Source organism: Sabethes cyaneus, chromosome 2 (assembly GCF_943734655.1).
Source record: "Sabethes cyaneus chromosome 2, idSabCyanKW18_F2, whole genome shotgun sequence".
NCBI lineage: Eukaryota > Metazoa > Arthropoda > Insecta > Diptera > Culicidae > Sabethes > Sabethes cyaneus.
Window position 1 is genome coordinate 145,795,642 of NC_071354.1, and position 23,331 is coordinate 145,818,972.

The 23,331-nt window shown below is 39.9% G+C and overlaps 2 protein-coding genes across 3 annotated transcripts; both read right to left on the bottom strand.

The window, feature by feature from the left end:
* Positions 1-1,586: 1,586 nt before the first annotated feature.
* LOC128734576 (uncharacterized) lies at positions 1,587-2,696 on the bottom strand. The gene has a single exon (XM_053828840.1). The coding sequence runs from the start codon at positions 2,694-2,696 to the stop codon at positions 1,698-1,700; it is 999 nt and encodes a 332-aa protein (XP_053684815.1). The 3' UTR covers positions 1,587-1,697.
* A 171-nt stretch (positions 2,697-2,867) lies between these two features.
* LOC128734575 (toll-like receptor 6) lies at positions 2,868-17,987 on the bottom strand. 2 transcript variants are annotated; one of them, XM_053828838.1, is made up of 5 exons: positions 17,904-17,987; positions 17,714-17,839; positions 17,590-17,655; positions 10,780-10,935; positions 2,868-3,561 (listed from the first exon to the last, which is right to left on the bottom strand). In XM_053828838.1, exons 1-5 carry the CDS (start codon positions 17,930-17,932, stop codon positions 2,868-2,870), a joined length of 1,071 nt encoding a protein of 356 aa, XP_053684813.1. In that variant the 5' UTR covers positions 17,933-17,987. The 2 variants fall into 2 exon arrangements, with proteins under 2 accessions (XP_053684813.1, XP_053684814.1); XM_053828839.1 differs by lacking the exon at positions 10,780-10,935.
* Positions 17,988-23,331: the final 5,344 nt, after the last annotated feature.

Consider the following 23,331-nt stretch of genomic DNA (forward strand, 5'->3'; position numbering starts at 1 on the left):
TTTCATTGCTCAATTTTGCCTACAAGGTGCTTTCCCGTATCCTGTTCTGCAGACTGAGACCGTTAGCGGAGTCCTTCGTCGGCGAGTACCAAGCTGGTTTTCGTGAGGGTCGCTCCACGACGGATCAGATGTTTACCCTGCATCAATTGCTAGACATGTTCCGGGAGTACAACTTGCAGACACACCATCTGTTTGTGGACTTTATAGCGGCGTACGATTCAGTTAAACGAAATGAGCTGTGGCAGATAATGCTAGAACATGGTTTTCCGACGAAACTAGTCACGCTGATTCGTGCCACGCTGGACGGAGCCAAATCATGCGTTAGAATAGCGGGTGAGACCTCAGCTGCTTTCGTGACATTGGATGGACTGAAGCAAGGGGATGCACTCTCTAACCTGCTATTCAACATTGCCATGGAAGGTGCATTACGAAGGGCAAACGTGGAAAGGAATGGAACTATCATCACGAAATCTCACATGCTTCTTGGTTTTGCGGATCATCGGAATCAACCGTAGAGCAGTGGAAGAGGCCTTCAGGCCCTTTAAAAGGGAAGCTGCGAGATTGGGACTTACCATTAATACCGCCAAAACGAAGTACATGGTTGCTGGTAGGGAACGTGGGAGCTCAAGTGGTGTTGGTGCCGAGGTGGCGTTAGATAGGGAACGATATGAAGTAGTGGAGGAATTTATATACCTTGGTACACTCGTGACATGTGACAACGATGTAAGCCGCGAATTGAACCGACGGGTTGCAGCCGTGAATCGGGCTTTCTACGGATTACGTAGCCAGCTGAAGTCCCGTAGTTTGCAAATTCGCACAAAACTGGCGCTCTACAGAACACTAATCCTCCCGGTGGCCCTTTACGGACACGAATCATGGACGCTAAAGGAAGCTGATCGGCGAGTGCTTGGGGTTTTTGAGCGTAAAATTCTGCGATCTATACTTGGTAGCAAAATGGAAAATAGAGTGTGGCGCAGACGCATGAATCACGAGCTGTACCAAGTATACAAAGATGCTGATATAAGGTGAAGGTAGTGCAATGTGGCAGACTGTTGTGGGCTGGACACGTGGCCAGAATGCCCGATGAAAGAGTAGCTAAAACTATTTTCAGCGGAGAACCAGGCAGAGGTCATAGACTCCGAGGCAGATCCCGCACCTGGTGGGTGTGTGCTGTCGAAGACGATGCACGTTCAGCTGGTGTTCGTGGGGATTGAAGAACGGCAGCCCAGGACCGACGGTACTGGAGGACCATAATTCGTTCGGTGCAGGATCGGTAACGGACCGTTGCCACTAAAGTAAAGTAAATAAGTATTATTTTTGGTAACGCGGGCGAAAGCTAGGAAATAAAAACTCAACTACGATACGAACGTTTATTCTTTCTTAGGTTTCTTAGGTTTGTCATAGGTAAGTCGAAAGTGTTCACGTCACATCACATTACTGATACGTCACGTAACTACGCGAAGAAATTACTCGGATAATATTGTCAACTGCAAGGAAAATTGTACCATCCAAAGTGCGATATCGCTCATAAAAGTGCTATTTTGCATTAAATCGTCTCGGTATCTTCGGCGCACTTATTGCTTGGAAGATAACGAAGTGCGCCGAAGATACCGAAACGATTTAATGCAGAATAGCACTTTTATGAGCGATATCGCACTTTGGATGGTATAATTTTCCTCGCAATTGACAATAGCTTTTCACGATACTCGTTCGGAAGATCCGTGAATTCTGACGGAATGCCGGTTTGCTTTTCTCTCCAGGTCATCTTTCTGTTTTTTCTTTTCAGTCTCTTCTTTTTCAAGCTGCTCCACTATGGTTTTCATATCCGCAAGGGATTTTTCAAAGTCACTTTTTTCCTGCTTTATGTACTTCAAATCATCATCCGTTTCTAATGTATCCTGTTCGCGTGCAGTTACTAATTCAGCATTTAATATTTCTCTTTCTTTAAGGTATTGAAGTATTCTGGTAAGCTTTTCTTGATCGCTGATAAGTCCTTCTTTGACAATTGCATAAAATTGTCTTTGCTGTTCGATTGCTGTTTTAAGCGCCGTTTGTTGTGAATTTAAAATATTCCGTTCAACCTCTAATCTTTTGATGTCTTCGGTAAAATTTTTGTGTAAGTTAGTAATATTCCATAACTCATCGATGAGCTTTTTGTTAGCATCATCACCAGTAGCTGCTTCATTTCGTAGCCGAGTTAGTTCATTCTCATTAAGAATTTCGGGCCGAGAGCTACTCGGCCTTGAGCGACATTTTGTTGCAAGCCGCTGTTGGTTGGTTTGATTATGAAATAAAGCTTCTGTGAGGACTTCATTTAGGCGTTGAATGTAAGGTTTTTTGTACTCTCTACAACAGATACCTTTCTTTTTAACGAAACCTGAGAGACATTCACCATGAAACTGATCGGCAATTACCGTGGTTTTATTTATGGCTTCAATTTTTTTACAACTCCATTCATTGTTGGAAAGGTATACGTTTCGCAAGTTTTCCGATGATCTAAAATCGAATTCGATAAATTCGTTATTTTGGAGATATAACTCACTAACGGTGCGGAACGCTGCCGATGCAGGACCGTGACTGAGATGATTATGTGAAAGATCCAGTGTTTGCAAATTAAAATAGGGATTCAATTGCATCTTTCCGTCGATTTGGAACAAATGATTGTGTGATAAGTTTAAAACTTTTAGTTCGAACATATTCTCTACTAGACTGAATCTAAAATTTTGGAGAAGGTTAGATGACAAGTCCAGCTTTTGGAGAAAATTGCAGTTCGATAGAACATCTATGTTTTGCAAATTGTTCGATTGAAGGTCGATTTCCACCGCTGCGCAGTACTCACGACATGATAAAGTTTCAATCGAATTGTTTCACGCAAAAAGCGTTTTTACATATTGTGGAATGTGGAACGCCCTGAGATAGTTGTGGTTTACGTTGATTAGTAAAAGGTTTTGCTTATCATCGAGCTGCTGTAAATCAAAATACTCAAGCCTGTTGTATGAGAAGTCCAGTTCACTAAGTTGGTAATTGTTTCTAAATTGGTCTGCTTCTATGTGAGTTATAGAATTTTCGCTTGCAGTGATATATTGTAGGTTATAATTTTGCTGGCTTAATGGCAGTTGTGAGATTCGATTTGAGTTGATTTTGAACTGTTGAAGATTTGGCACTGCGAAAAGAAAGTTGGGCGCAATTCGATTCGATTCGATGGCATTGTATGATAGATCCAGCAGCTCAAGCTTCCTAGCTCCACTGAATGTATTCGACTTAATTTCTTTAAGCTGGTTATTTTGCATGTAGAGTTCCAAAAGTTCAGAGGCGGTTTGAAATGTATTTGAATCGATTTCTCTAATTTGTAAACCTTCGAGATTCAACACCTGCATACGTGGAAATGCATCTATTAAACTTTTAGGCAGGTATTCTAAGGTGGAATTCTGGAAGGCCAGCTTTTGCTTGCTGTTGGGTACCGGACCAAAGGTAACGCTGTGCTGCGGTAGCTTTAGTATGACATCTTTAAACTGACAATCGTAGTTCCAAGTTTCAATGGAACAAACATAGTTGAATCGGCTGAAATGATAATGAATAGTTTGGTAAGAAGATTTGAAAATATTTTGAATAATTGAATAAAAATAAATATTTGCATAGTTTTTGTTAATTGTTCACAAATATCGAGAAATTCAACGCCGAGAACTTTTCATTTGCCTATTAAAATCCTGAGCTCTACGTTTCTATTCTGTTAAGGTGAAATAAGTGGTCATAAAGATATTGTCACTTCATTTTTGTATTGGTTTCCGAACAGAATAGAAAGTGTAAACGTTAAATAAGAGCGTGGGTTGCGACATGCGTTGTGTGCGGGCATGCAGATTGACGAACAATGCTATAAAAATACAACAGTATTGTTAATCCAGAAACTGTTTTTCACCAATTACATGTTGGATAAAACAGTAAATTAAATCCCGGTTTTTATCTGAACAAGGTTATTGTAAAAATGTTGAAAAAATTGCACCAGACGAAAAATTTCATTGTAAAACTTTGCGTGAACGTGGCAGACAATTTCTTTGGATCATTCAATGTCAAATTGCACTGTCTTCGTCAAATCACTGACTGGTCGCTGCGGAAACAATTATCACTATCATATTTTTACCGTGCCTCAGTTATTAGAAAAGTTCCGTGATTACAATATACAGACTCATCATCTGTTTGTGGATTTTAAGGCGCCGTACTATTCAGTCAAACGAAATGACCTGAATCAGATGCAGATACTAGAACGTGGTTTTTCGACGACCAGCGTCGTATCTCGAAGTCAACTGGGAGGCTACAGTTTGGGATAGTACTTCATTCCTCATAGTGCAACCTTATCATTTCCCTGCATGCCGATCAATACCGTCGCTGGTCACGTCCGAATGCGGGTCTTGATGGGATAGGAAGGAATGTTAGTTCAATATTTGTTACTATTAAAGGCCAGGGAATCCTCTGCAGCTTCGCAATCATTTCGGGAAAGTAATTGTTGTTAGTAGAAGGGGGAATAGATCAGGATTCATCTTTCAGGATCTGGATCGGTTGATGAAAGTTACGAGTAAATTGGAGAATCTAGAACATCACACTAACCGTCAAGCACTCTTTCAGATCGAAAAATTAATACTACATATTTGAAAAAGTCGTCGTAAATGTCCATTCGTAATGCATGTTCAGATACCAGCTTTCGATCACCATGATCCAATTTTCGTCATTCCTGGGCTCCAGTTTTCGCCAGAAGTGTAGTTTGCATGTTGTGCTAGTTTGAAAATTCATGTATATATGTGCTAGCTCATCCGGAAAACTTCGTATTGGCACATATTAAACTATGCTGACTCGGATAACCTTTGTCACGATTTAGAATTTTGCAAGTTTCTGAGGAGATTGAACTCCTTGATGATTCATTTTGGTAGTTACATGACTATGAAACCATGGGTAGCTTAGTACACCAATTGTCAATTTTTCCTCAGTAAAGTAGAAAACAACTCCCCCTTTTGTTACATCAGATAACGTATGCATTAAAAAAATGAACTTTTTTCGGCTGGTGATAAAACAAATTAAGACAGCTAATTGAGTTCCGTAAGTTTCCCATGAAAGGTAATTATGTTAGCTTACTTGCAAAAAAATCTACAGTTCTATCTCGAACTCTAACCGTAATGGCGAAAACAGTGAAGTTACTCCATTCAGAAGTGCGCGCATTCAAAGAACGGTACCCCGCCGCATTGAAAACGGACATCGTGCGACAATACAAAATCTTGGAACAATTGGACAACAATCAGAGCATCGAAAGAAAACCCGGTTCCGGACGGCCGATGACCCTCAGCGACAAGAAGCTCCAAAGGATGCTGAAGGGTAAGACCGAGAGAAAAGTGGCTACATCGCTTCGTGCGCTTGGTCAGGAAATCGGTGCAACCGGCCAAATAGTGAAAAAGTACCTGGCGAACATGGATATACATGTCAGGAAGCGGCAGTCCCGTTCACTGGCCTCGGAGCTGCAGGCAATGACTCAATGATGCAGTGGCAACGGCTGAATAAGATGGTCAAGACGATTTTTCTGGCGAATTGCTACGAGGTGGTGGCGATGGACGACGAGACCTTTCTCACCCGGGATTTCAACGACTGGCAGGGTACTCCATATTTTACTTCCACCACGATGGAAGGGAGCTCCGAGGTGAAAATACACTGCTGTAGTACGGAAAAAATGAGTGACGAACCCTCATGTAGCAAGGCTTGGAAGGGATTTTCATGTGTTTGAGTTGCGTTTTCTATTAGTTTTTGGTCTTTTTCTACTGGGGCGGCTGACTCCGAAATCAGCCAAGGACACTCTCCAATCGTTTTGCAGTTATTTTTAGGTGGAAACTAGACTCGGCCAGTGATGATAATCCCCCGTCACTTTTGCTGTTTTGCACGAACTCAAAATCTGTTGTTTTTAAGTGCCAGGTTTCACATTGGTAAAGTTAGCTTTCCGACATGTTTCGCCATACGGAGTATAGCGCAACGTGTTTAAGTCTGCCAACCCGCTTCCCTTCCCGAAATAGGGATGAAAAGGAACCTCTCCCTGCGATATTCTCAGGCTGGGCAGCCGTTAATCTCGGTGGGTGGTCTCTCCTTCGGAGAGTGGCTTTTAAGCCACCCGCTTATGCATCGGGTAGCGAGCGGGCAGACCTGTTGCAAGAAGCTGCTGTGGCTGACAATCAGCAAGAAGGGGATATCAAAGGCGCCCTTCTTTCGCTCTGGACTGGCCGTGAACGAGGAAATTTTTGGTACGAAGTGCCTGTCGGAAGTTGCGTCGTTCATCAAGAAATACCATAAGGAAGAAGATGCGGTGTTCTGGTTGCATCTGGCGTCGGCCCACTACTCGAAGTATCACTTGGAGGAGATGGAGCGGCTGAATATCGAAGTCGGCGAATCCGCCTAACGCACTATGGCGCAAAGCTGGCCAAAAGTCAAAAATCCAATTTCAAGTTTTTGCCATTATTATATTTTTACCATAGTTTGAGCGGTTAACCTGAAAGTTTTAGCCAGTTTGAAGTTAAAATGAATTTTTGACAAATGTCTGAAGTTGAACATGTTGAAGAATGTTATTTTGTTCTTCCATACAAAATGTATGGGAAAGTCAACACCAATATTCAGCGATCAAGAATGTATGTTGGGAAACGCCAGAAAACGATCACATTAATTGCATCTTATACGAAATTTTCACTACTTTTCGAAAAACTAGGTGGCTTTCTGCGCTTTGCTGCGCTAAGGAAGGAATATCGATTTTTTGACGGGTATATTGCAAGTGATTTCTTCTCGTCATATGAAGGAATGATATTCTGTTCCACAGAGGCAATGAAATCACTATAAAAATCATCTTTTCTCCATAAAAATCAACAATGTTAATTTAGTTCTGAGCAGTTGTTCCTTTTCGGGAAGTTTTAGACCCCTACCGTTTTACTTAGCACTTAGGTCGGCTCTTTCTGAGTTAGGGTGATGCCAAAAACCATCATTTTTGCCAAATTTTCTTTCTTTAAAAATTCATAACTGCCCAGCCAGCACTAACTCATCTATCAACGTCTTATGAATGTATTATAGCAGCAGACAAACATGTGATTTACAGGACAAAGTTGTGTAGCTATATGAATCTGGTCGCACCTAATCCCATCTTTTCGTATAGGAATACCTATATAAGTGAATCGTTTAAAATTATTCCTCAATGCGTATATCGCCTCCAAAATGGTACGTACAAACTAGTTTTGCGCATCGAATACGACTTTGTTTGCTATATATCGGTACGTACTTCTCATTTGTAACCTTAAAATACATAGGAAATTGCTAGCTGGGTGTTGAACTGCTGAATCGGTTTGCATGATTGTGACATAAAATCACAACTTTTAGACACAGACCAAAGAATCCCACATGAATTGGTTTTTTGTGAAGGTGAGATTTTTTACAAAACTTTTCGAAAATTTTTATTTTATTTTGTTTTGAACCAGCCCAAAAGTTTTTTTTAAATTTTATGCTACAAAATTGAAATTAGTGACTTATATTAATTTACTAAAGATTTTTCTGCAACAAAGATTTTTATGGTTTGTAAACCACCCTAATGCATCATGATGCAAGTTTTTCTTGATTTCAAGGGCAAATACAAAATTTGCCATCCAAAAAAAACCAACAACAAATAACGCAAGTAAAAAGTGAAACTATTTTTTTAAATTTTGTGAACCACCTTAATTGGAACCTAATTTGAATTCAGTGACCCAAAGTTAGTTAAAGATGTTATTTTCAACCGATTTGAAGTAGCTTTTGACTTTTGGCCATGTTTTGTATGGAGTAGCGCCGCTGTGCAGCGTACCCCAGCTACGTCCCATCGAGAATTTCTGGGTAAACCTGAAGCGTAAGATTTACACCAATAATTTTGTCGCTCAAACTGAGGAGGAATTGATAAATAAAACGACGAAAGAACTCAAAAACATGCCTACACACATGTTTTCGGTTGTTTCGGTTAACTGCCGGAGTATACCATTTCACGGAAAGTACAATTTCACGGAAAAGATTTTCGCGGCAAGTCCCATTTCGTGGGAGTGATCCTCTCCTTACTCGCTGTCGTTTGTTCGGACCCAACTGAAGGAAAGTAATACAGGTCAGTAAACCTAAGAAAACCAATAAACCGTTGTGGGTTTCCGTGCACAAAATATGCACTGATTTCTAAGGTGAAAGCCTTTATTGACAAGTGCCCTCGTAATTTTATGTTCCAGAATAACACACCACGTAAATACAAAAACATTGTGCAGCAATTGCCAAACCTAACCCAAAATTTTCTTTGCGTAGGTCTGGTTGCAGCTTGACCGTCACAAAATCTAACCATTCGTACTCCGGAACACATTTCTATGTAAAGCGGAACTATATGCGAACTCGATCTTCACAACTGGTTTAGAAACATTTACAAATACGCGACGGATAACAAAATTGAGGATATTTTCAAAGACCCTCGACGAGTTCTTAATGGTGACTTCAATTTCAATTTTATTTTATTCAAAGGAAATCGGAATGCTTATTTGGTCCAAAAAGTTGATCCGAAGAAGAACGTAACGGTGCTTTTCACGTTCGATGCGGAAGGTTACATGTTTCCACCTGATGTCATTTTACCCTGTAAGCGGCTGTCCAAAAGGGTTTTGAAGAGTTTCGATTCGGATTGGAGTGTTGGAAAATCGGAACGAGGATGAATAGATGGTGGAAATTTCATGGCGTACATACAAAACATCTTGCTTCCTTCTCTGGGGAATCGAAAAGTGCCGCTACCCGTGGTATATTTTGTGGACGGGCATGCCTCCCACACGGAAATTGAAGATGCACAGCTGTGCGCAGAACTCGGCATAATCCTCGTTGCACTGTACTCTAATGCAACACACGTAATGCAGATGTTGCAATCTTCAAACCCCTGAAGAACAGTTGGGGCAAATGTGTCGACGAGTGGATAGCAAAGAACGAAGGAAATATGTTCACAATTCATCATTTTGGTAAAGTGCTGAAGGAAGCTATCGACCAGGGCACGACAAAGGATACCGTTCGATTTGGTTTTCGCAGGTGCAGACTCTATCCGTTTAACGCCGACGCAGTGGATTATACGCGAAGCATTTCCAAAGGTAACCAGGCAGTAGACGTTTCTGATTGTACCGCAAACTTATTTACGGTTGAGGAAGCAGTACTCGTCAAACTCTGCGACATTCCTTAAGAGGACATAAACGACTAAATTTTTTGAAAAAGTCACGAATTTTTATATCAGATTTTGATTCTGCAGTCTTTTCCGCTTATTTTGTTACTAATTTTGTAATGATCCGACCACGAGGAGTGGCCAAAAAACGACGAACATATAAGCATTCCAGTGCGGCGTGGAACAACCTTAACGGAATATAACGTCGCTTCTGTAAAACCACGATTTTCAAACTTTATGTACCTTTTTCTCAGAAACTACACAACGTATCAAAACAAACTTTTTTTTTGTTTTGTTGGTAGAAGCTTGGCAAAGGCTTTTATAACTTTTGAGCTTTGTAAACGAAAGATAGCCAGAGAGAGTCTGTCTGTCCGTATGTTTCTCATAGAATCGAAAACTACTGAACCGATCGGCGTGAAAATTTGCATATAGGGGTTTTTGGGGCCAGAGAATATGATGGTTAGAGACCCCTTCCCCCACTATGAGGGGGGCTCCCATACAAATGAAACACAAATTTCTGCATAACTCGAGAACTAATCAAGCAAACGGAATAAAATTTGGCATGTGGATGTTTTTGGAGACAAGAATTTTTTCTATGGTGAATTGAACTCCTCAAAACCTTACAAAACACGAGATTGTGACAAAGGTCATCTGAGATTCACGATTTATGTACAACACGATTTAATTTGTGGCAATACGAAGCTTGTCGGGTCAGCTAGTTCTTTATAAATATTAAAATTGTTTCACAAGGGAAGTTCTGATATTGTAAGAATTAATTCTATGTGTTCATTCATATACATTTTACTAACATTATTCCTATCTCCCACACCCCCCTAGGCTGTCCACCTGGCATGAGGAAGGACCCTTTACTTGTCCATAGATAAAATAACTTGGCAATTGTAATAATGAAGAAAAATCAAAACAAAAAGCTGTGCACCAAATGGGTGTGAGGTGTGCAATAATAAGATTTGAAGGTTATTTCGGTGTGGAACAATGGAGTGTCGTGTTCGTATGAAAAAAAACGTATATTACATGGTTTTTGTAAGGAGTTCCATACAGATGGCTTTGGGAACTAATTTTATATTAATCTGTCGGTACAGTAAGCATTTTTACTTAAAAAACTGCTTTTAATTGTTCAAAATTATCAAACTGCTCTAAACGAGTGCGTAGTTGTGCAACAATTAGCAATTTACCTTATAGATTTTTCAAAAACCAGAGTCAATTTTCAGTTGAATGGCTCTAATTTGGAACATGATTGAAACACAATTGTGAGCATACGGGCTGCTCGAGTCAAAAATACTGATAAATACCGTTCTGATTCAAACTTAAAACAGTTTCAAACTTCGAACACTTAGAATTAAATGCTCGTTAATATCGCTAGTATGATATAATAGTATATGTATTTTGTACCATCGTGTTCGTTTGAATGTCCTCTATTCGGTGGTATACAATAAGCATAACGTTTTATCATATAAGCAATACTAACGAGCATTTTATTCTAAGTGTTCGAAGTTTGAAACTGTTTTAAGTTTGAAGCAGAACGGTACAAGATACTGATTATTACTAATACTCACGTAGTAGTTTTAGCACCACCACCAAATGGCTTTACAAGGAGTGTGTAACCTTGTGCGTCTTGAGGATTTATTGCCTGTTGAGGAGAGTTGGGGTCCATTTGGGTTTGGGTTTGTTGATGACCGGTTGGTTGACCACGGCTTGCTGTATTCCATGTTCTGTTAATATCGCATGAATATGAGAAATAAAAAGTTTCAACAAACAGTTCTTTTTGTAAAAAAAATCTACACATCTTCATAACAGAATTTGACTAGGGTATGTCTACCAATAGTGGACCCTCTCCCTATAGTGGACTCTCGAATACAATTTCAGTGTTTATTCGTTTATACCTCTTATTTCTGAGGATAAGTAACAACGAACAGGAAGAATTAAACATATCAAACATTTTAGTAACAGTTAGTTGCATTCGTTTACTTAAGCCATACCCAAGTAACATTTTTGTTGTATAATAGCTTATTAAACTATTGTACAGCTGATTCCCGTGGAACAAGTGCTTGATAAGCTATTGTACAACAAAAATGTTACTTGGGTAATTTGGACATTTTCAACAAACGATGCTCCATTATAAAGTTACCAAAGCAAAAAATGGTGAGATTAGTGAACCCTCTTCATAAGAAACCCACATGAATTCCTATAATGGACCCGGTCGTTATCCTATTGTAAACCCCAAGGGGTCTATTAAAGGAAAATGGACATTCCAATCTGTTTTTGGAAAATATGGAAAATATAGTGATTTGCAACATAAGTAGATATTTTTGTTAGCTTAATCGAATGTTACTGGTGTTGTAAGTGCTATTGGTTGAGTATTTTGTAATGCCAATTTAAAATAATCCATAGAAGAAGTCAACTCGAACACTAAAAGTGTCTACTACTGCTAGTTATAGCCTATATGTTGTGTTTCCGGTGATATACTGCCCAGGTAACCAATAAGCATTACCATAAGCAGTAAATTAATCGCTTATTAGCATATCTGGCGTTTTATACAGCACGCTGTTATATATAACCTTTTTGACTGCGTAGCTGTTGTAAATTAGCATACAAAATTCTATTTTAAATCTTCTTGTCGGTAATCAGCTGGTAACAAGCATTGCCAGCATTATAAGAGGCAGTGTTGAAAAATTCATAGCAGCAAAAAACTCAATGAGATTTCAAGCATAAGAAATTTCAACTCTGATCAGAAGCGCCGAACTCACATATGAATTTCTCTCGCTATTATATGCGATGTCTCTGGTGTTACACTCAAAAAAATCCGCACGTCAAGTTTACGTGAAAACATAGGTAATTCTCATCCATCAAACTTTTCATGTAACATTCACGTGAATTGTTGGTAACTCGCACTCATACTAACCAGTCTACGTGCGATCCCGGTAAATTTTATCAATTTTCCCATTAACTAGTACATGAAGTTGACGTAAGTTGCTGTACAGAAGCTTACATGAATTTTCACGTGGATGCGACGTGTCAATTTTTTTAAGTGTATGCGATGTGAACCAAATTCAGCTGTGAGCATTTTGCATTTTGCTTACTTCTTCCACAGCTGGCATTTAATACAACGAACCAGAGAGCGAAAGAGAATTAACCGCCAGAGAAAACATCAGCTACGAAAAAAGCTAGCACACATTTATGAATGAAGATGGCAAACAAAATGGCAGAATTTACATTTTTCCTTCGCGGGAATCGACATTTTCTTAACTAGAAAGTAAAAAGCCTAATAAGAATTAGATTAACATGTAGTTTAAGGGGAAACCGAAAATGGCTCAAAGATGGCTGGATAAATGGCTACCGTTCGATGCATGTATTGTTTTGTGCCTTAAAAATGCATATGTATTGGCAGAGTACGTAATCAGTGCTTCCAGTGCTGTCACAATTTCCTAAAACTTGTCATTCCATTTATCGACCCGCTATATATCAACAAACGCTCAGTAAAACATAATTGCTAATGGAAAATAAATTCAACGGATCATATAGATCATTACGTGTTCATAAAACGTATAATCTGGAATTAGTTAATAGATATTTGGTTGCGCACATATTTCGTTGCACTAGCGCTTTCCGAAAAAACAGCGCCACGGTCTCAAAGTTTTGCCACATCAATGAGCTTTCGAAGAGCTTTCTCCTCTTGCTGCATCGATAAGCTTAGAGAAAGTAAACAAGCTAACAGCTGACCAGCAAGCAAAAACTCGCCTTCAATGCAATCGGATTAATTAGCCATCCTATTGAATGCATAGGACCAATAGGACTGCTGCTGCAAATGTTAGATGAATCGGAATGTCTTGATAAAGAAAATAAACCATATTTCGAGATGTTCGTAGTCGGTGCTGTTGGCTGCAGATCAGCTGTGTTTATTTTTGCAAGCTCTGCCATTTGACATATATTACCAGTACTAATGCAACATTCAAACGTTTAGGTTTTTAACGAACACATGAGATGTACAGTACAGTGTTTGTTGCTCTAACAAAATAGAGTTAGCCACTTTCGGTGTCTCCTTAAATGTGTGTTTTAGTTTAACCACAGAGGACAGACATCCATTCAGGAACAAAGTTTTCGGGAATTCTTGGATAAAATTTCAAATTGAAATCACCTAATATGTTAACGTCACCACCACTATAGTTTCCCAACTAAATGATTCTTTTGATTTCCACACTGACAACCTTTGGCTCCTCTGGCGCTAGTATATATGGACTATAAGGGTTATGCCAGCGCCAGAAGCTAGCTGTTGTGAGTTTACTGTAGAATTTTATGCGCCTTCAGCGACATCATCACTATAGTTTCCCAATTAATTTGGGAAATGGGAAAATGGGAAAATTAGCATTTTGATTGAGATTTCCATCATCGGCCGGTTGATAATGTGCAAAATGTTTAGTTTTTTTTGGCGCCAGTATCTACCAAAGCGGATTCGTGTCGTGACGAGCACCTTGATTGGGTCTATAGAGCATTTCATGGTGACGTCATTTGCCGTCAATTGACACCACTTGGTGGTTTGTTTACATGTTTTTGTCACATTCAACGGTTTCGATTTGAGTTTTCGTGAAGGATTACTGTATCAATAGTCCTTTTTATATGACAAGGGTCAAGGTCACAGAGAACAGACATCCAAGCGAAAGATCCCCACTTGGATAAAACTTATGTCAAATTAGTTGGGAAACTATAGTGATGGTGTCGCTAAAGGCGCATGAAATTCTTCGCTAAACTCACAACAGCTAGCTTCTGGCGCTAGCAGAGGAGCCAAAGGTTGTCAGTGTGCAAATCAAATGAATCATTTAGTTGAGAAACTATAGTGGTGGTGTCGCTAGCATATTAGGTGACTTTAATTTGAAATTTTATCCAAGACTTCCCGAAAAATTTGTTCCTGAATGGATGTCTGTTCTCTGCGACAAGGTAACGTGCTGATAATGATATTACGCTTTGCCGTGCGGGTACTTTGACAATCCACAGATGACCCTACGGGAAAGCAATATAAATATCTGCAATGTTGTTAGTTCGTAAAATGGTCTATTCTCGGGTAATTTTTCAAATAGACCTAAGTGACAATGAGAGATTCTCTTCGGTTCTTCTCTCTTCCGCTTTTCACGGCGATACTAATGCATTGAAAAGAAAATTTTCAAAACTTTTAGCTAGTTAGTGACTCTGGCAGCCGATTCATGCAAAGCCGATGTATTAAAATACATTAGTATGCATTAGTATTAGACTGTCAGACCTGCTGCCTGGGAGCTCTCAGAGAGGTCATGTAACTTGCTCTGCATATCGTTTCGGCGTTGTGCGAGCAAGACAATGTCGTCGGTTAGGTCGAGGTCATTTAACTGCTCCATCGTCAGAGGATTCCAGGACAATCCTCGATATGGTCTACTCCAACTAATATCTCATCCATAACGATGAGAAACAGAAGCGGTGATAATATGCAGTCCTGTCTCACGCCAGCAGTAACCCTTATGGGGTCCGACAAGACGCCGTCGTGCAAAACCTTGCAAGAGAACACCTCGTACTGAGCCTCGATGAGATGGAGTAGCTTATCTGGAACTCCTCTACACCTAAGTGCGCCCCAGATGTTTTTGTGGTTGAGTCGGTCGAACGCCTTTTCGAAGTCAACAAACACCAGTAGAAGAGAGTCCTGGAATTCGTTAATCTGCTCCGATATGATGCGGAGTGTTGTGGTATGGTCTACACGTGATCGGCTAGCATGGAATCCAGCTTGCTGCTGACGGAGAGTAGCGTCGATCTTCTCCTGGATCCGGTTGAGGATCACCTTACAGAGTGCTTTGAGAGTAATACAGAGCAACGTGATGCCACGCTAGTTACCGCATTCAGTAAGGCCTCCTTTTTAGGGACTTTGACCAATATGCCCTGCATCCAGTCGACCGGAACTGTCTCGGCTGACAAAGATGGATCAGCTTCGAGCATTTCGGCTGAAATACAGTCTATCTCTGACGCTCTATTGGATTTCATACTTTTGATGGCTGCTACAATTTCATCCAGCGACGGCGCCTCCGAGTTGACGCGATTAATTCGACGAACTGTAGGCGTCATACACTGCTAGTTTTGTTGGTCTCTGACATTTGAAACTCGGAAGAGTTGTTTAAAATGTTCAGTCCATCGCTTAAGCTGTTCTGTACGGTCAGTCAGTAGCTGACCAGCTCTGTCCTTTAGCGGCATCTTTGTATTCATCCTGGCACCACTAAGGCGGCAAGAAATATCGACCAACAAATAGATATCACCATTGGCGGCGGCGGTTTCTCCCTGTTCGGCTAGGGAGTTAGTTCAGGCTCTCTTGTCCCGCCTACAAGCACGTTTAACAGCACTCTCCAGTTCGGCGTACCGTTGACGGCCAGCTGTCTTAGCCGATCTGGTTCACGCTCGCTCAATGCCGGCTTTCGCCTCTCTCCGCTCGTCGATCTTCCTTCAAGTTTCATCCGAGATCCTCTCCTTCCGCCCGCTACGCGCTTTGCCATCACTGGTTGTGATGAAGACGTACTTGATGCCGATCCATTGCTCTTCGACGGTTCCATCAGGTGGCAACTCCGAGGCTCGGGATTCAAGTTGTTCGACAAAGGCTCTGTACACCTCAGAATTCTCCAATCGGCGGACGTCGTAACGGTACCCGATTTCCTCTTCCCGTCATTGGACATCAAAAGAATTAGACTAGATAACACGCCTATTACAACGTCCTCCCGGAAATTATAAAAAAAATTGAATTTTTCGACTTTGCATGCTAGAGTCATCCCTCACACAGATTCTCACACAGCATAATATGCGGCTCTCAATTCAAATCAATGAAGAGTAGAGTGAAGAATTGGTCCGTTGTAGACCGACCGTCCATGAAGCCGGCCTGCTCTGATAACTGCTCATAAATCTATTGGCTACTGGTGAGTCCCGAGTCGATGGAAGATGACTTGGGAAAACACTTCGTTGGCGGTATTCAGGATAGTGATCGCTCGGTAGTTCTCACAATCCAGCTTATCGCCTTTTTTGTAGATAGGGTAAATAACCCCGTATTTCCTCTCCTCCGGTAGTCGTCCCGTATCCCGAATCTTAACAATCAGTTGATGCAAACAGCCAGCCAACTTGTTCGTGCCCATTTTAATAAGTTCCGCGTCAATGCCACCTTTTCCCGTTGCCTTGTTGTTGTTCAGCCACTGGATAGCTTCTTTAACTTCCTTTGTCGATGGGGTTAGCACATCTCCGTTGCTTGCTATACTAGAAAGGTCACTTCCTCCACTATCATGGTCTTCCGCCTGCACGCCATTCAGGTGTTTATCGTAGTCCTGCTTCAACCTTCCGATCGTCAGTCAAGAATCAAGATACCTCCACAGTCAAGATCTCTGCACATTTCCGCCCGCGGCACAAAGCCTATTGGAGATTCGTTGAGTCTCTGATAAAACTGCCGTGTGTCGTGAAAGTGGTACAACTGCTCGAGTTCTTCGCACTCCTTCTACTCATGGTGGCGCTTCTTCTCTTGCAAGAGTCGGGTTTTACTGTCTCTGCTTCTGTTTGTATCACTCCACATTCTGATGGGTGGCTCTACACAGCACTTGTACCCGCGCTGCTTTCTCATCCATCTATCAGAACGTGGTCGATTGGTGATTCCGTCTGGTTGGGTGATCTCCAGGTGTACCGGTGGTGAAGGTTATGCTGGTACTACGTATGGTCATGTTCTTAGAGGCGGCAAAGTCGGCAATTCTTAGGCCGTTTTGGTTCATTTGCGGATTTACGCTGAACCGTCCAATCACCGGTTTAAATTTCTCCTCCTGGCCAACCTGAGCAATGTTGTCCCGATGATAATACCTATACGTATGTCCTATCGTTGCTTTCCAGCAAACAACCTGCAACGCTTCAATTTCGAATTTGCGGTTCTTCACTTCTTTAGAAAGCACCTGGATACTTCCGAGGTAATTTAGAGACCGACAGTTCCATGTTCCTAATTTCCAATCGTTAGTCCGTTTTTGTCGCCTGGGTCTTTGCCGATCGTTCCGATTAGAGTTATTATTATTTACGTCATTCATTGTTTTGCTTTTTAATTATTCTGGCTTGCAAAGCCCGCATCCAACCCCACCGTATCACTGGAGATCGGTGTATCGATGTACACCACGTTTTACCTTTGTTTAAAATATTGAAATGAAAAATAAAGTTCTGACACTCTTGGGCCCATTCGGTACGATAATTTTGAAAAATCCCCTAAAACTACGAAAATGACCATGCTTCAACACTTGTTGTACAGTTTGGATTTGTTTCTGCTTAGAACTCTAGTATTGAGGTTTGCATTGCAAGCTGTAGGGCAAATGATATGTTTTGAGTTATAGGTATGTACAAATACTCACCCATAATATGGGGATACACCCGTGCGCGATGGATTGTATGGAGAATTTGATGTCTCTTTAGGATAACTGGAATTGAATTTAGCTGAATGAATTACGTTGCACAAACGTTGGTGTGATTAATTACCTGATAAATGACCCTCCATTGGTATTTGCACCGCTAGAATCTGGAGTTTCTTGGTTGTATTGGTTACGTCCAGGCGTGCTACTTCGTAGTTCATAAGAAAATACCGTACTTATCAATACACAGAAACTAAAACATCCATTAATGTATTTTTTAAATTCATTAATTTTCAATCAATCGTTAGCATAGTTACCACACTATTTTAAAGCGGTGACGATACATTTTCTGTTATTTTTACGCATAAGAGGACAAGATATTCACTCCTAAGCAGTCGTTGGTTGACTGGTCAAGTAAACGTGTTTAATAATTAGTCAAGCATAAGGATGGCGCACGCATGAAATGTGAATTGTCCACTAAAACTGCTTCAAATTTTTTATACGCTGGGAACTTTCAAACGTCTTCCGCCGTTTTGTTGCTACCACAACGGTGCAAATATATAAACTGAACGAACCCAGAGCGTTGCCGTAATTTTGTGAACCGGTCGAACAGCTCTGGTAATCGCAATATTGAGGGAATCCCAGGGCAAGATCATGAACTACCACCGCGAGAATGATTAAACTTTGCTAGCATATAGCCCAGCTTGTGCTATCTCTTAAAATCCAAGAGTAAATATTTCTTTTTGTTGGACGTTTGAAAAGACGATTAGAGATTCGTAAATTTTTAGTTTTGCAAAATGGTTTGTTAAGAGTTAGTGCAATATTATATTATTATCAGTATTGAGATTGCGATTTGCGAAACAGTTGCAGAGTTTTGGGAATTCCCATTCTTAGGAAACAGGTACTATTCGCATTCGACTCAGTTTCAAAAACTGAGCATTTTCTGTGTGTGTGTATGTATGTGTGTGTATGTGTGTGTATGTGTGTGTGTATGTATGTGTGTGTATGTATGTGTGTGTATGTGTGTCTGTATGTGTGTGTGTATGTGTGGGTGTGTATGTGTGGGTGTGTATGTGTGGGTGTATATGTGTATGTGTGTGTATGTGTGTATGTGTGTGTATGTGTGTGTGTATGTGTGTGTGTATGTGTGTGTATGTGTGTGTGTGTATGTGTATGTGTGTGTGTGTGCGTGTGTGTGTGTGCGTGTGTGTGTGTGTGTGTGTGTGTGTGGGTGTGTGTGCGTGTGTGTGTGTGTGTGTGTGTGTGTGTGTGTGTGTGTGTGTGTGTGTGTGTGTGTGTGTGTGTGTGTGTGTGTGTGTGTGTGTGTGTGTGTGTGTATGTGCGGAACGCAACTTTTCTATCGCCTATTTCTCACTACCGATTTCAACGATCTTAGTACCAAATGAAATGTTATTAGAAAAACTTTAAGGAAGTTTTATTGTAAACAAGAATGTAGTTTAAAAGATATGCTTAAAAACCGTGTTTAGACAAGGTAATAATTATCGCCTGTTTCTCAGAGATGGCCATACCAATTTATGTGTAACTAGTCTCATTTGAAAAGACACACAGCCTCATAGATCACTATTGAATTGTTTTTTGATTGAATGTTTAATTTGAAAGTTATGAGCAATCGTATACAACACATGAAAACTAACAATAATTTATAATGATTTTTACCACATAATTCATCAGTTTTCAATTATTTTAGTATCAAACGAGAGGCCTTAACACTCAGAATACATGTGCTAAATTTGATAAGAAATGGTCTTACCGGCCAACAGTTATTAAAAAAACCCGATTTAATCCACCTAGTGGCGAAAGGAACCTTTGTTATACAGTCTTACTTGCTATTTGAGATAGAAATCGACGCGTCTTCGGAACACAATTCATCTATTGATTAACGTTGCGTAGTGCGTTGGTTTTCATAAAATTTTCGGAAATTGAAAAAGTTTACAAATTTTGAACAAAATAGGAGCACTTATAAATTTTGACAGATCCTTTTTTCATGAAATTACTGAGTAAGGGTAAGTTGGTTGCTACTAATTTGAGTAAGTGCAAGTAAAAGCCAGTTGTAAGAGGAAATATTATTCTTTAATATATATATATATATATATATTGCGTAGTAAAGGTCTAGTTTATAGTTTTCTTGAATAAATTTCATCAATTGGGTATGAAATGGGGAAGGCAAATGAAGAGCGTCCAATATAGCTCTAGCCATCCCAAGCCCCTACCTAGCGCCTCCACGTGGCCATACCTGGTAATGCTCTTTTGAGTAGCCAAGCTAGGAGGTGAGATGCTGGGTGGTTCCCGGCTGCCTGATCTCAAAACCGGGGTTTTGGGCAGACAGCGGAGCCACACGGCCTTGCTAATAGGTAAGCCTTTTTTTTCATTTTAGCTTATGAAGCATCTCTTGCTATAGAGTAGGGCGGGGCATAAGTGCGATGTTTGAAGTTGTCATCAATTTTCGTGAGATATAAAGAAGGACAACAACATAATATATTTTATAGTGATGCAGTAAGTCAATGTCTTCACATTCAACTATAAATCATCTGCGGTAATAGTGTTTTGCAAAATAAATTCTTTTTTCTTCTGATCCAGTGCTGATCCAGACCCCACTAGTGGGACAAAAGTACGAATACCGGGGGGCAAAGTGCGAAGCTCGAATCCATGAAATTAGTACCACAGTTGCTAACAAAACCATATTGTCTTCAATCTGCGTTATGTATCGGTAAGGAATATTCTCAATTTGCACCTTTCCTATTTTGCGCTGGTGTATTGCAGCCTCCGTTAGATCGAAACTTTTCCAAACGTTTGTTTTATGTTTCATCAGCGGAAAAACATTGTTTTCCTTCGGCCAACATCTGTGGAGCACACAGTTTTCTGCAGATCTTGTTATTGCTGATGCCGGAGGGGCCTCAGCTGAGTTCACCCCAGGTTCCTGGTCGAACCACTGGGAACCGTGTAGGGGCTGGGCTCTCACGGCCTCTTCTCTGGCTAGCTCGGCTGTGAGGAGCACGAAGGCTCTCAGAGTCGGCTCCGGGTCTACTGATTCGATCAAGGAATCAAAACCTGATTTAATCCACCTGTTGGTGAAAGGAACCTTTGTTATACGGTCTTACTTGCTATTTGAGATAGAAATCGACACGTCTTCGGAACATAATTCATCTATTAGTTAACGTTGCATTGGTTTACATAAAAATTTTGGAAATTGAATAAGCTTACAAAATTTGAACAAAATAGTAGCACTTACAAATTTTGATAGTTCTTTTTCTTATGAAATTGCTGAGTAAGTTGTTACTAATGTGGGTAAATGCAAGTAAAAGTAAGTTGTAAGAAGAAATATTATTCTTTAACATATACATTGCGTAGTAAAGGTCTAGTTTATAGGTTTTTGAACTATGCATAACTATGCATCAATAAGGTTTTCTTGAAAAAATTTCATCAATTTTTATTAACCTTCGGTTACTCACGCTGTTGTATACTGAATAACATGTGTAGGTTTTTGAATGCCATATTTACCAATCGGAGTTAAACTAACGTATATTCTTCAAAAAAATGTTCAGCAAAATGTCTGAATTATTCAATGCAATAATACTTTAAATTGTTAGGAAAATAGATCAGCATAAACCGAGAGCACAGAAACGAAGCAAGCAGCATGTGAGGTGTACCCAAGGTTGCCACCTGGTTTTCCCAAAAATCTGGCGAACACGAATAAAAGTGTCTGGCAAAAATCTGGTGGTAAATTAGTCCGACGGGGAGGCGTTTTCCTGAAAAAATCTTGCTCGTTTTGCTCACCGTAGATGCAAAATTTTGTCCAAAATTAGAAGTGATGACCTTTTTGCAAGACGTATAATCGAAAATCTGGCACAGTGCCAAATATCTGGAAGGTTTTAAGCTTTGTCTGTTGGTCTGGCGCGCAATCAAAAATCTGGCAAAATCCAGATTTATCGGGCATACTGGCAACCGTGGGTGTACCGCTATTGGCCCCAAACCGGAATTTTTTCACGTTACTTCATATGGAAAAATGATGTCTGTATGTAGCAAAACTATCAGCAAATGTAAAATGTTTAAAATGTATCCGTCAGTTGGTAGTCGAGTAATTCGGGGTTAAAATCAGGGTATTTTTATAATCAAACTTCTACAGTTCCTAAACAAGCAAACATAGAGGTATACTATTTTCAGCAAAGTTGTGTATTTTTACTATTTGTATAACTTTGTAACACATGAAAAAGTCATACAACAATTACAAAAAGAGCTAAAATAGAAAAACTGATTTTACAAATACAGAAACAATAAATAAGATTTCTCTGTCTTCGCTTCTATCTCAGGTTACAGTCTTCAGCAAAATTTCTTGTAATAATAGGCTCTAAAACTTTGCAGAACATATCAATGTGAGTATTGCAAAGTATGGTGTCGACTAATTATTGTTTGTAACTTTTTGGAAAATGGCGTATGTAGTCAAACCAAAATCGTAACAAATTTTCAGTTACTCTCCGACGTTACCATACACAGGAACCCAAGGTTGAAACATAAGACAGCAGTGACAATTTTAGACATTTTCAGACAAAATCATATAGACAACGGACAGAGTAGTTAGTGAGTAAATGATAAATAATACAAATTGTTAAAGATCTAAAATACAAATGTTTATAGCGATTCCTTGAAAAAGCTTTAAAAATAAAAAGCGAAACGTCGGAGAGTAACTGAAAATTTGTTACGATTTTGGTTTGACTACATACGCCATTTTCCAAAAAGTTACATATCAATGTGTTATATTGAAACTGAAAAAAAAAATTTTTTCACTTTTAGGGGGATTAATCCAAATTTAAATTGCACCAGATGATAGAGCAATCAATTTCAAGAAACTCTTCCGAAGGTTCGATAAACTTAAAAACAAGTTTTCCTAGTCAAAACTCTAGTGCGCACGTTTTCTTTGGTTTTGGGTTATTGTGCGCGCGAGTAACTGTGTTGCAAAAGTTGGCGCGAGCGTTTGAGGATTGATATCTTTTGACCGGTAAAACCAATTCTTCTGAAATTTTGCATATATATTCGTAGTGTCAAAACCTCTCGTTTGATATTAAAATAATTGAAATTAGGTAAATTATCTTGGTTAAAATCATTGTAAATTATTGTTAATTTTGGTGTGGTGTATACGATTGCTCATAACTTTCAAATTAAACGTTCAATCCCAAAACCATTCAATAGTGATCTATCCGGCTATATTACCTGCCAAATAAAACTAATAGCGCATAAATCGGCTTGGCCATCTCTGAGAAACAGGCGATCATTTGAACCTTATCAAAAATGGTTTTTTAAGGCTAACTTTTAAACTGCTTGTCCGTTTTCAATAAAACTTGGTAAAAAGTTTAGTAACAGCAAGAGCTTTCGTTTGGTACTAAGATCGTTAAAATGGGTTGCGTAGTTCAGGAGAAACGCGTGTCACGTAGTTTTCACATTTTTGCTTATAACTTTTAAACGAAACGTCGGACCGCAAAGCAATTCAATAGTGATATACTAGACAATAATACCTTTCAAACAAAAGTAAAAGCGATCAAATCGGTTCAGCCATCTTCGAGAAACAGGCGATAGAAAATGAGCTGCACATACACACATACACACATACACACATACACACATACACACACACACACACAGACATTGCTCAGTTCGTCGAGCTCTATCGATTGGTATATGTGATTCGGCCCTACGGGCCTCGGATCAATTTCGTGTTTTTCGACCAATTTC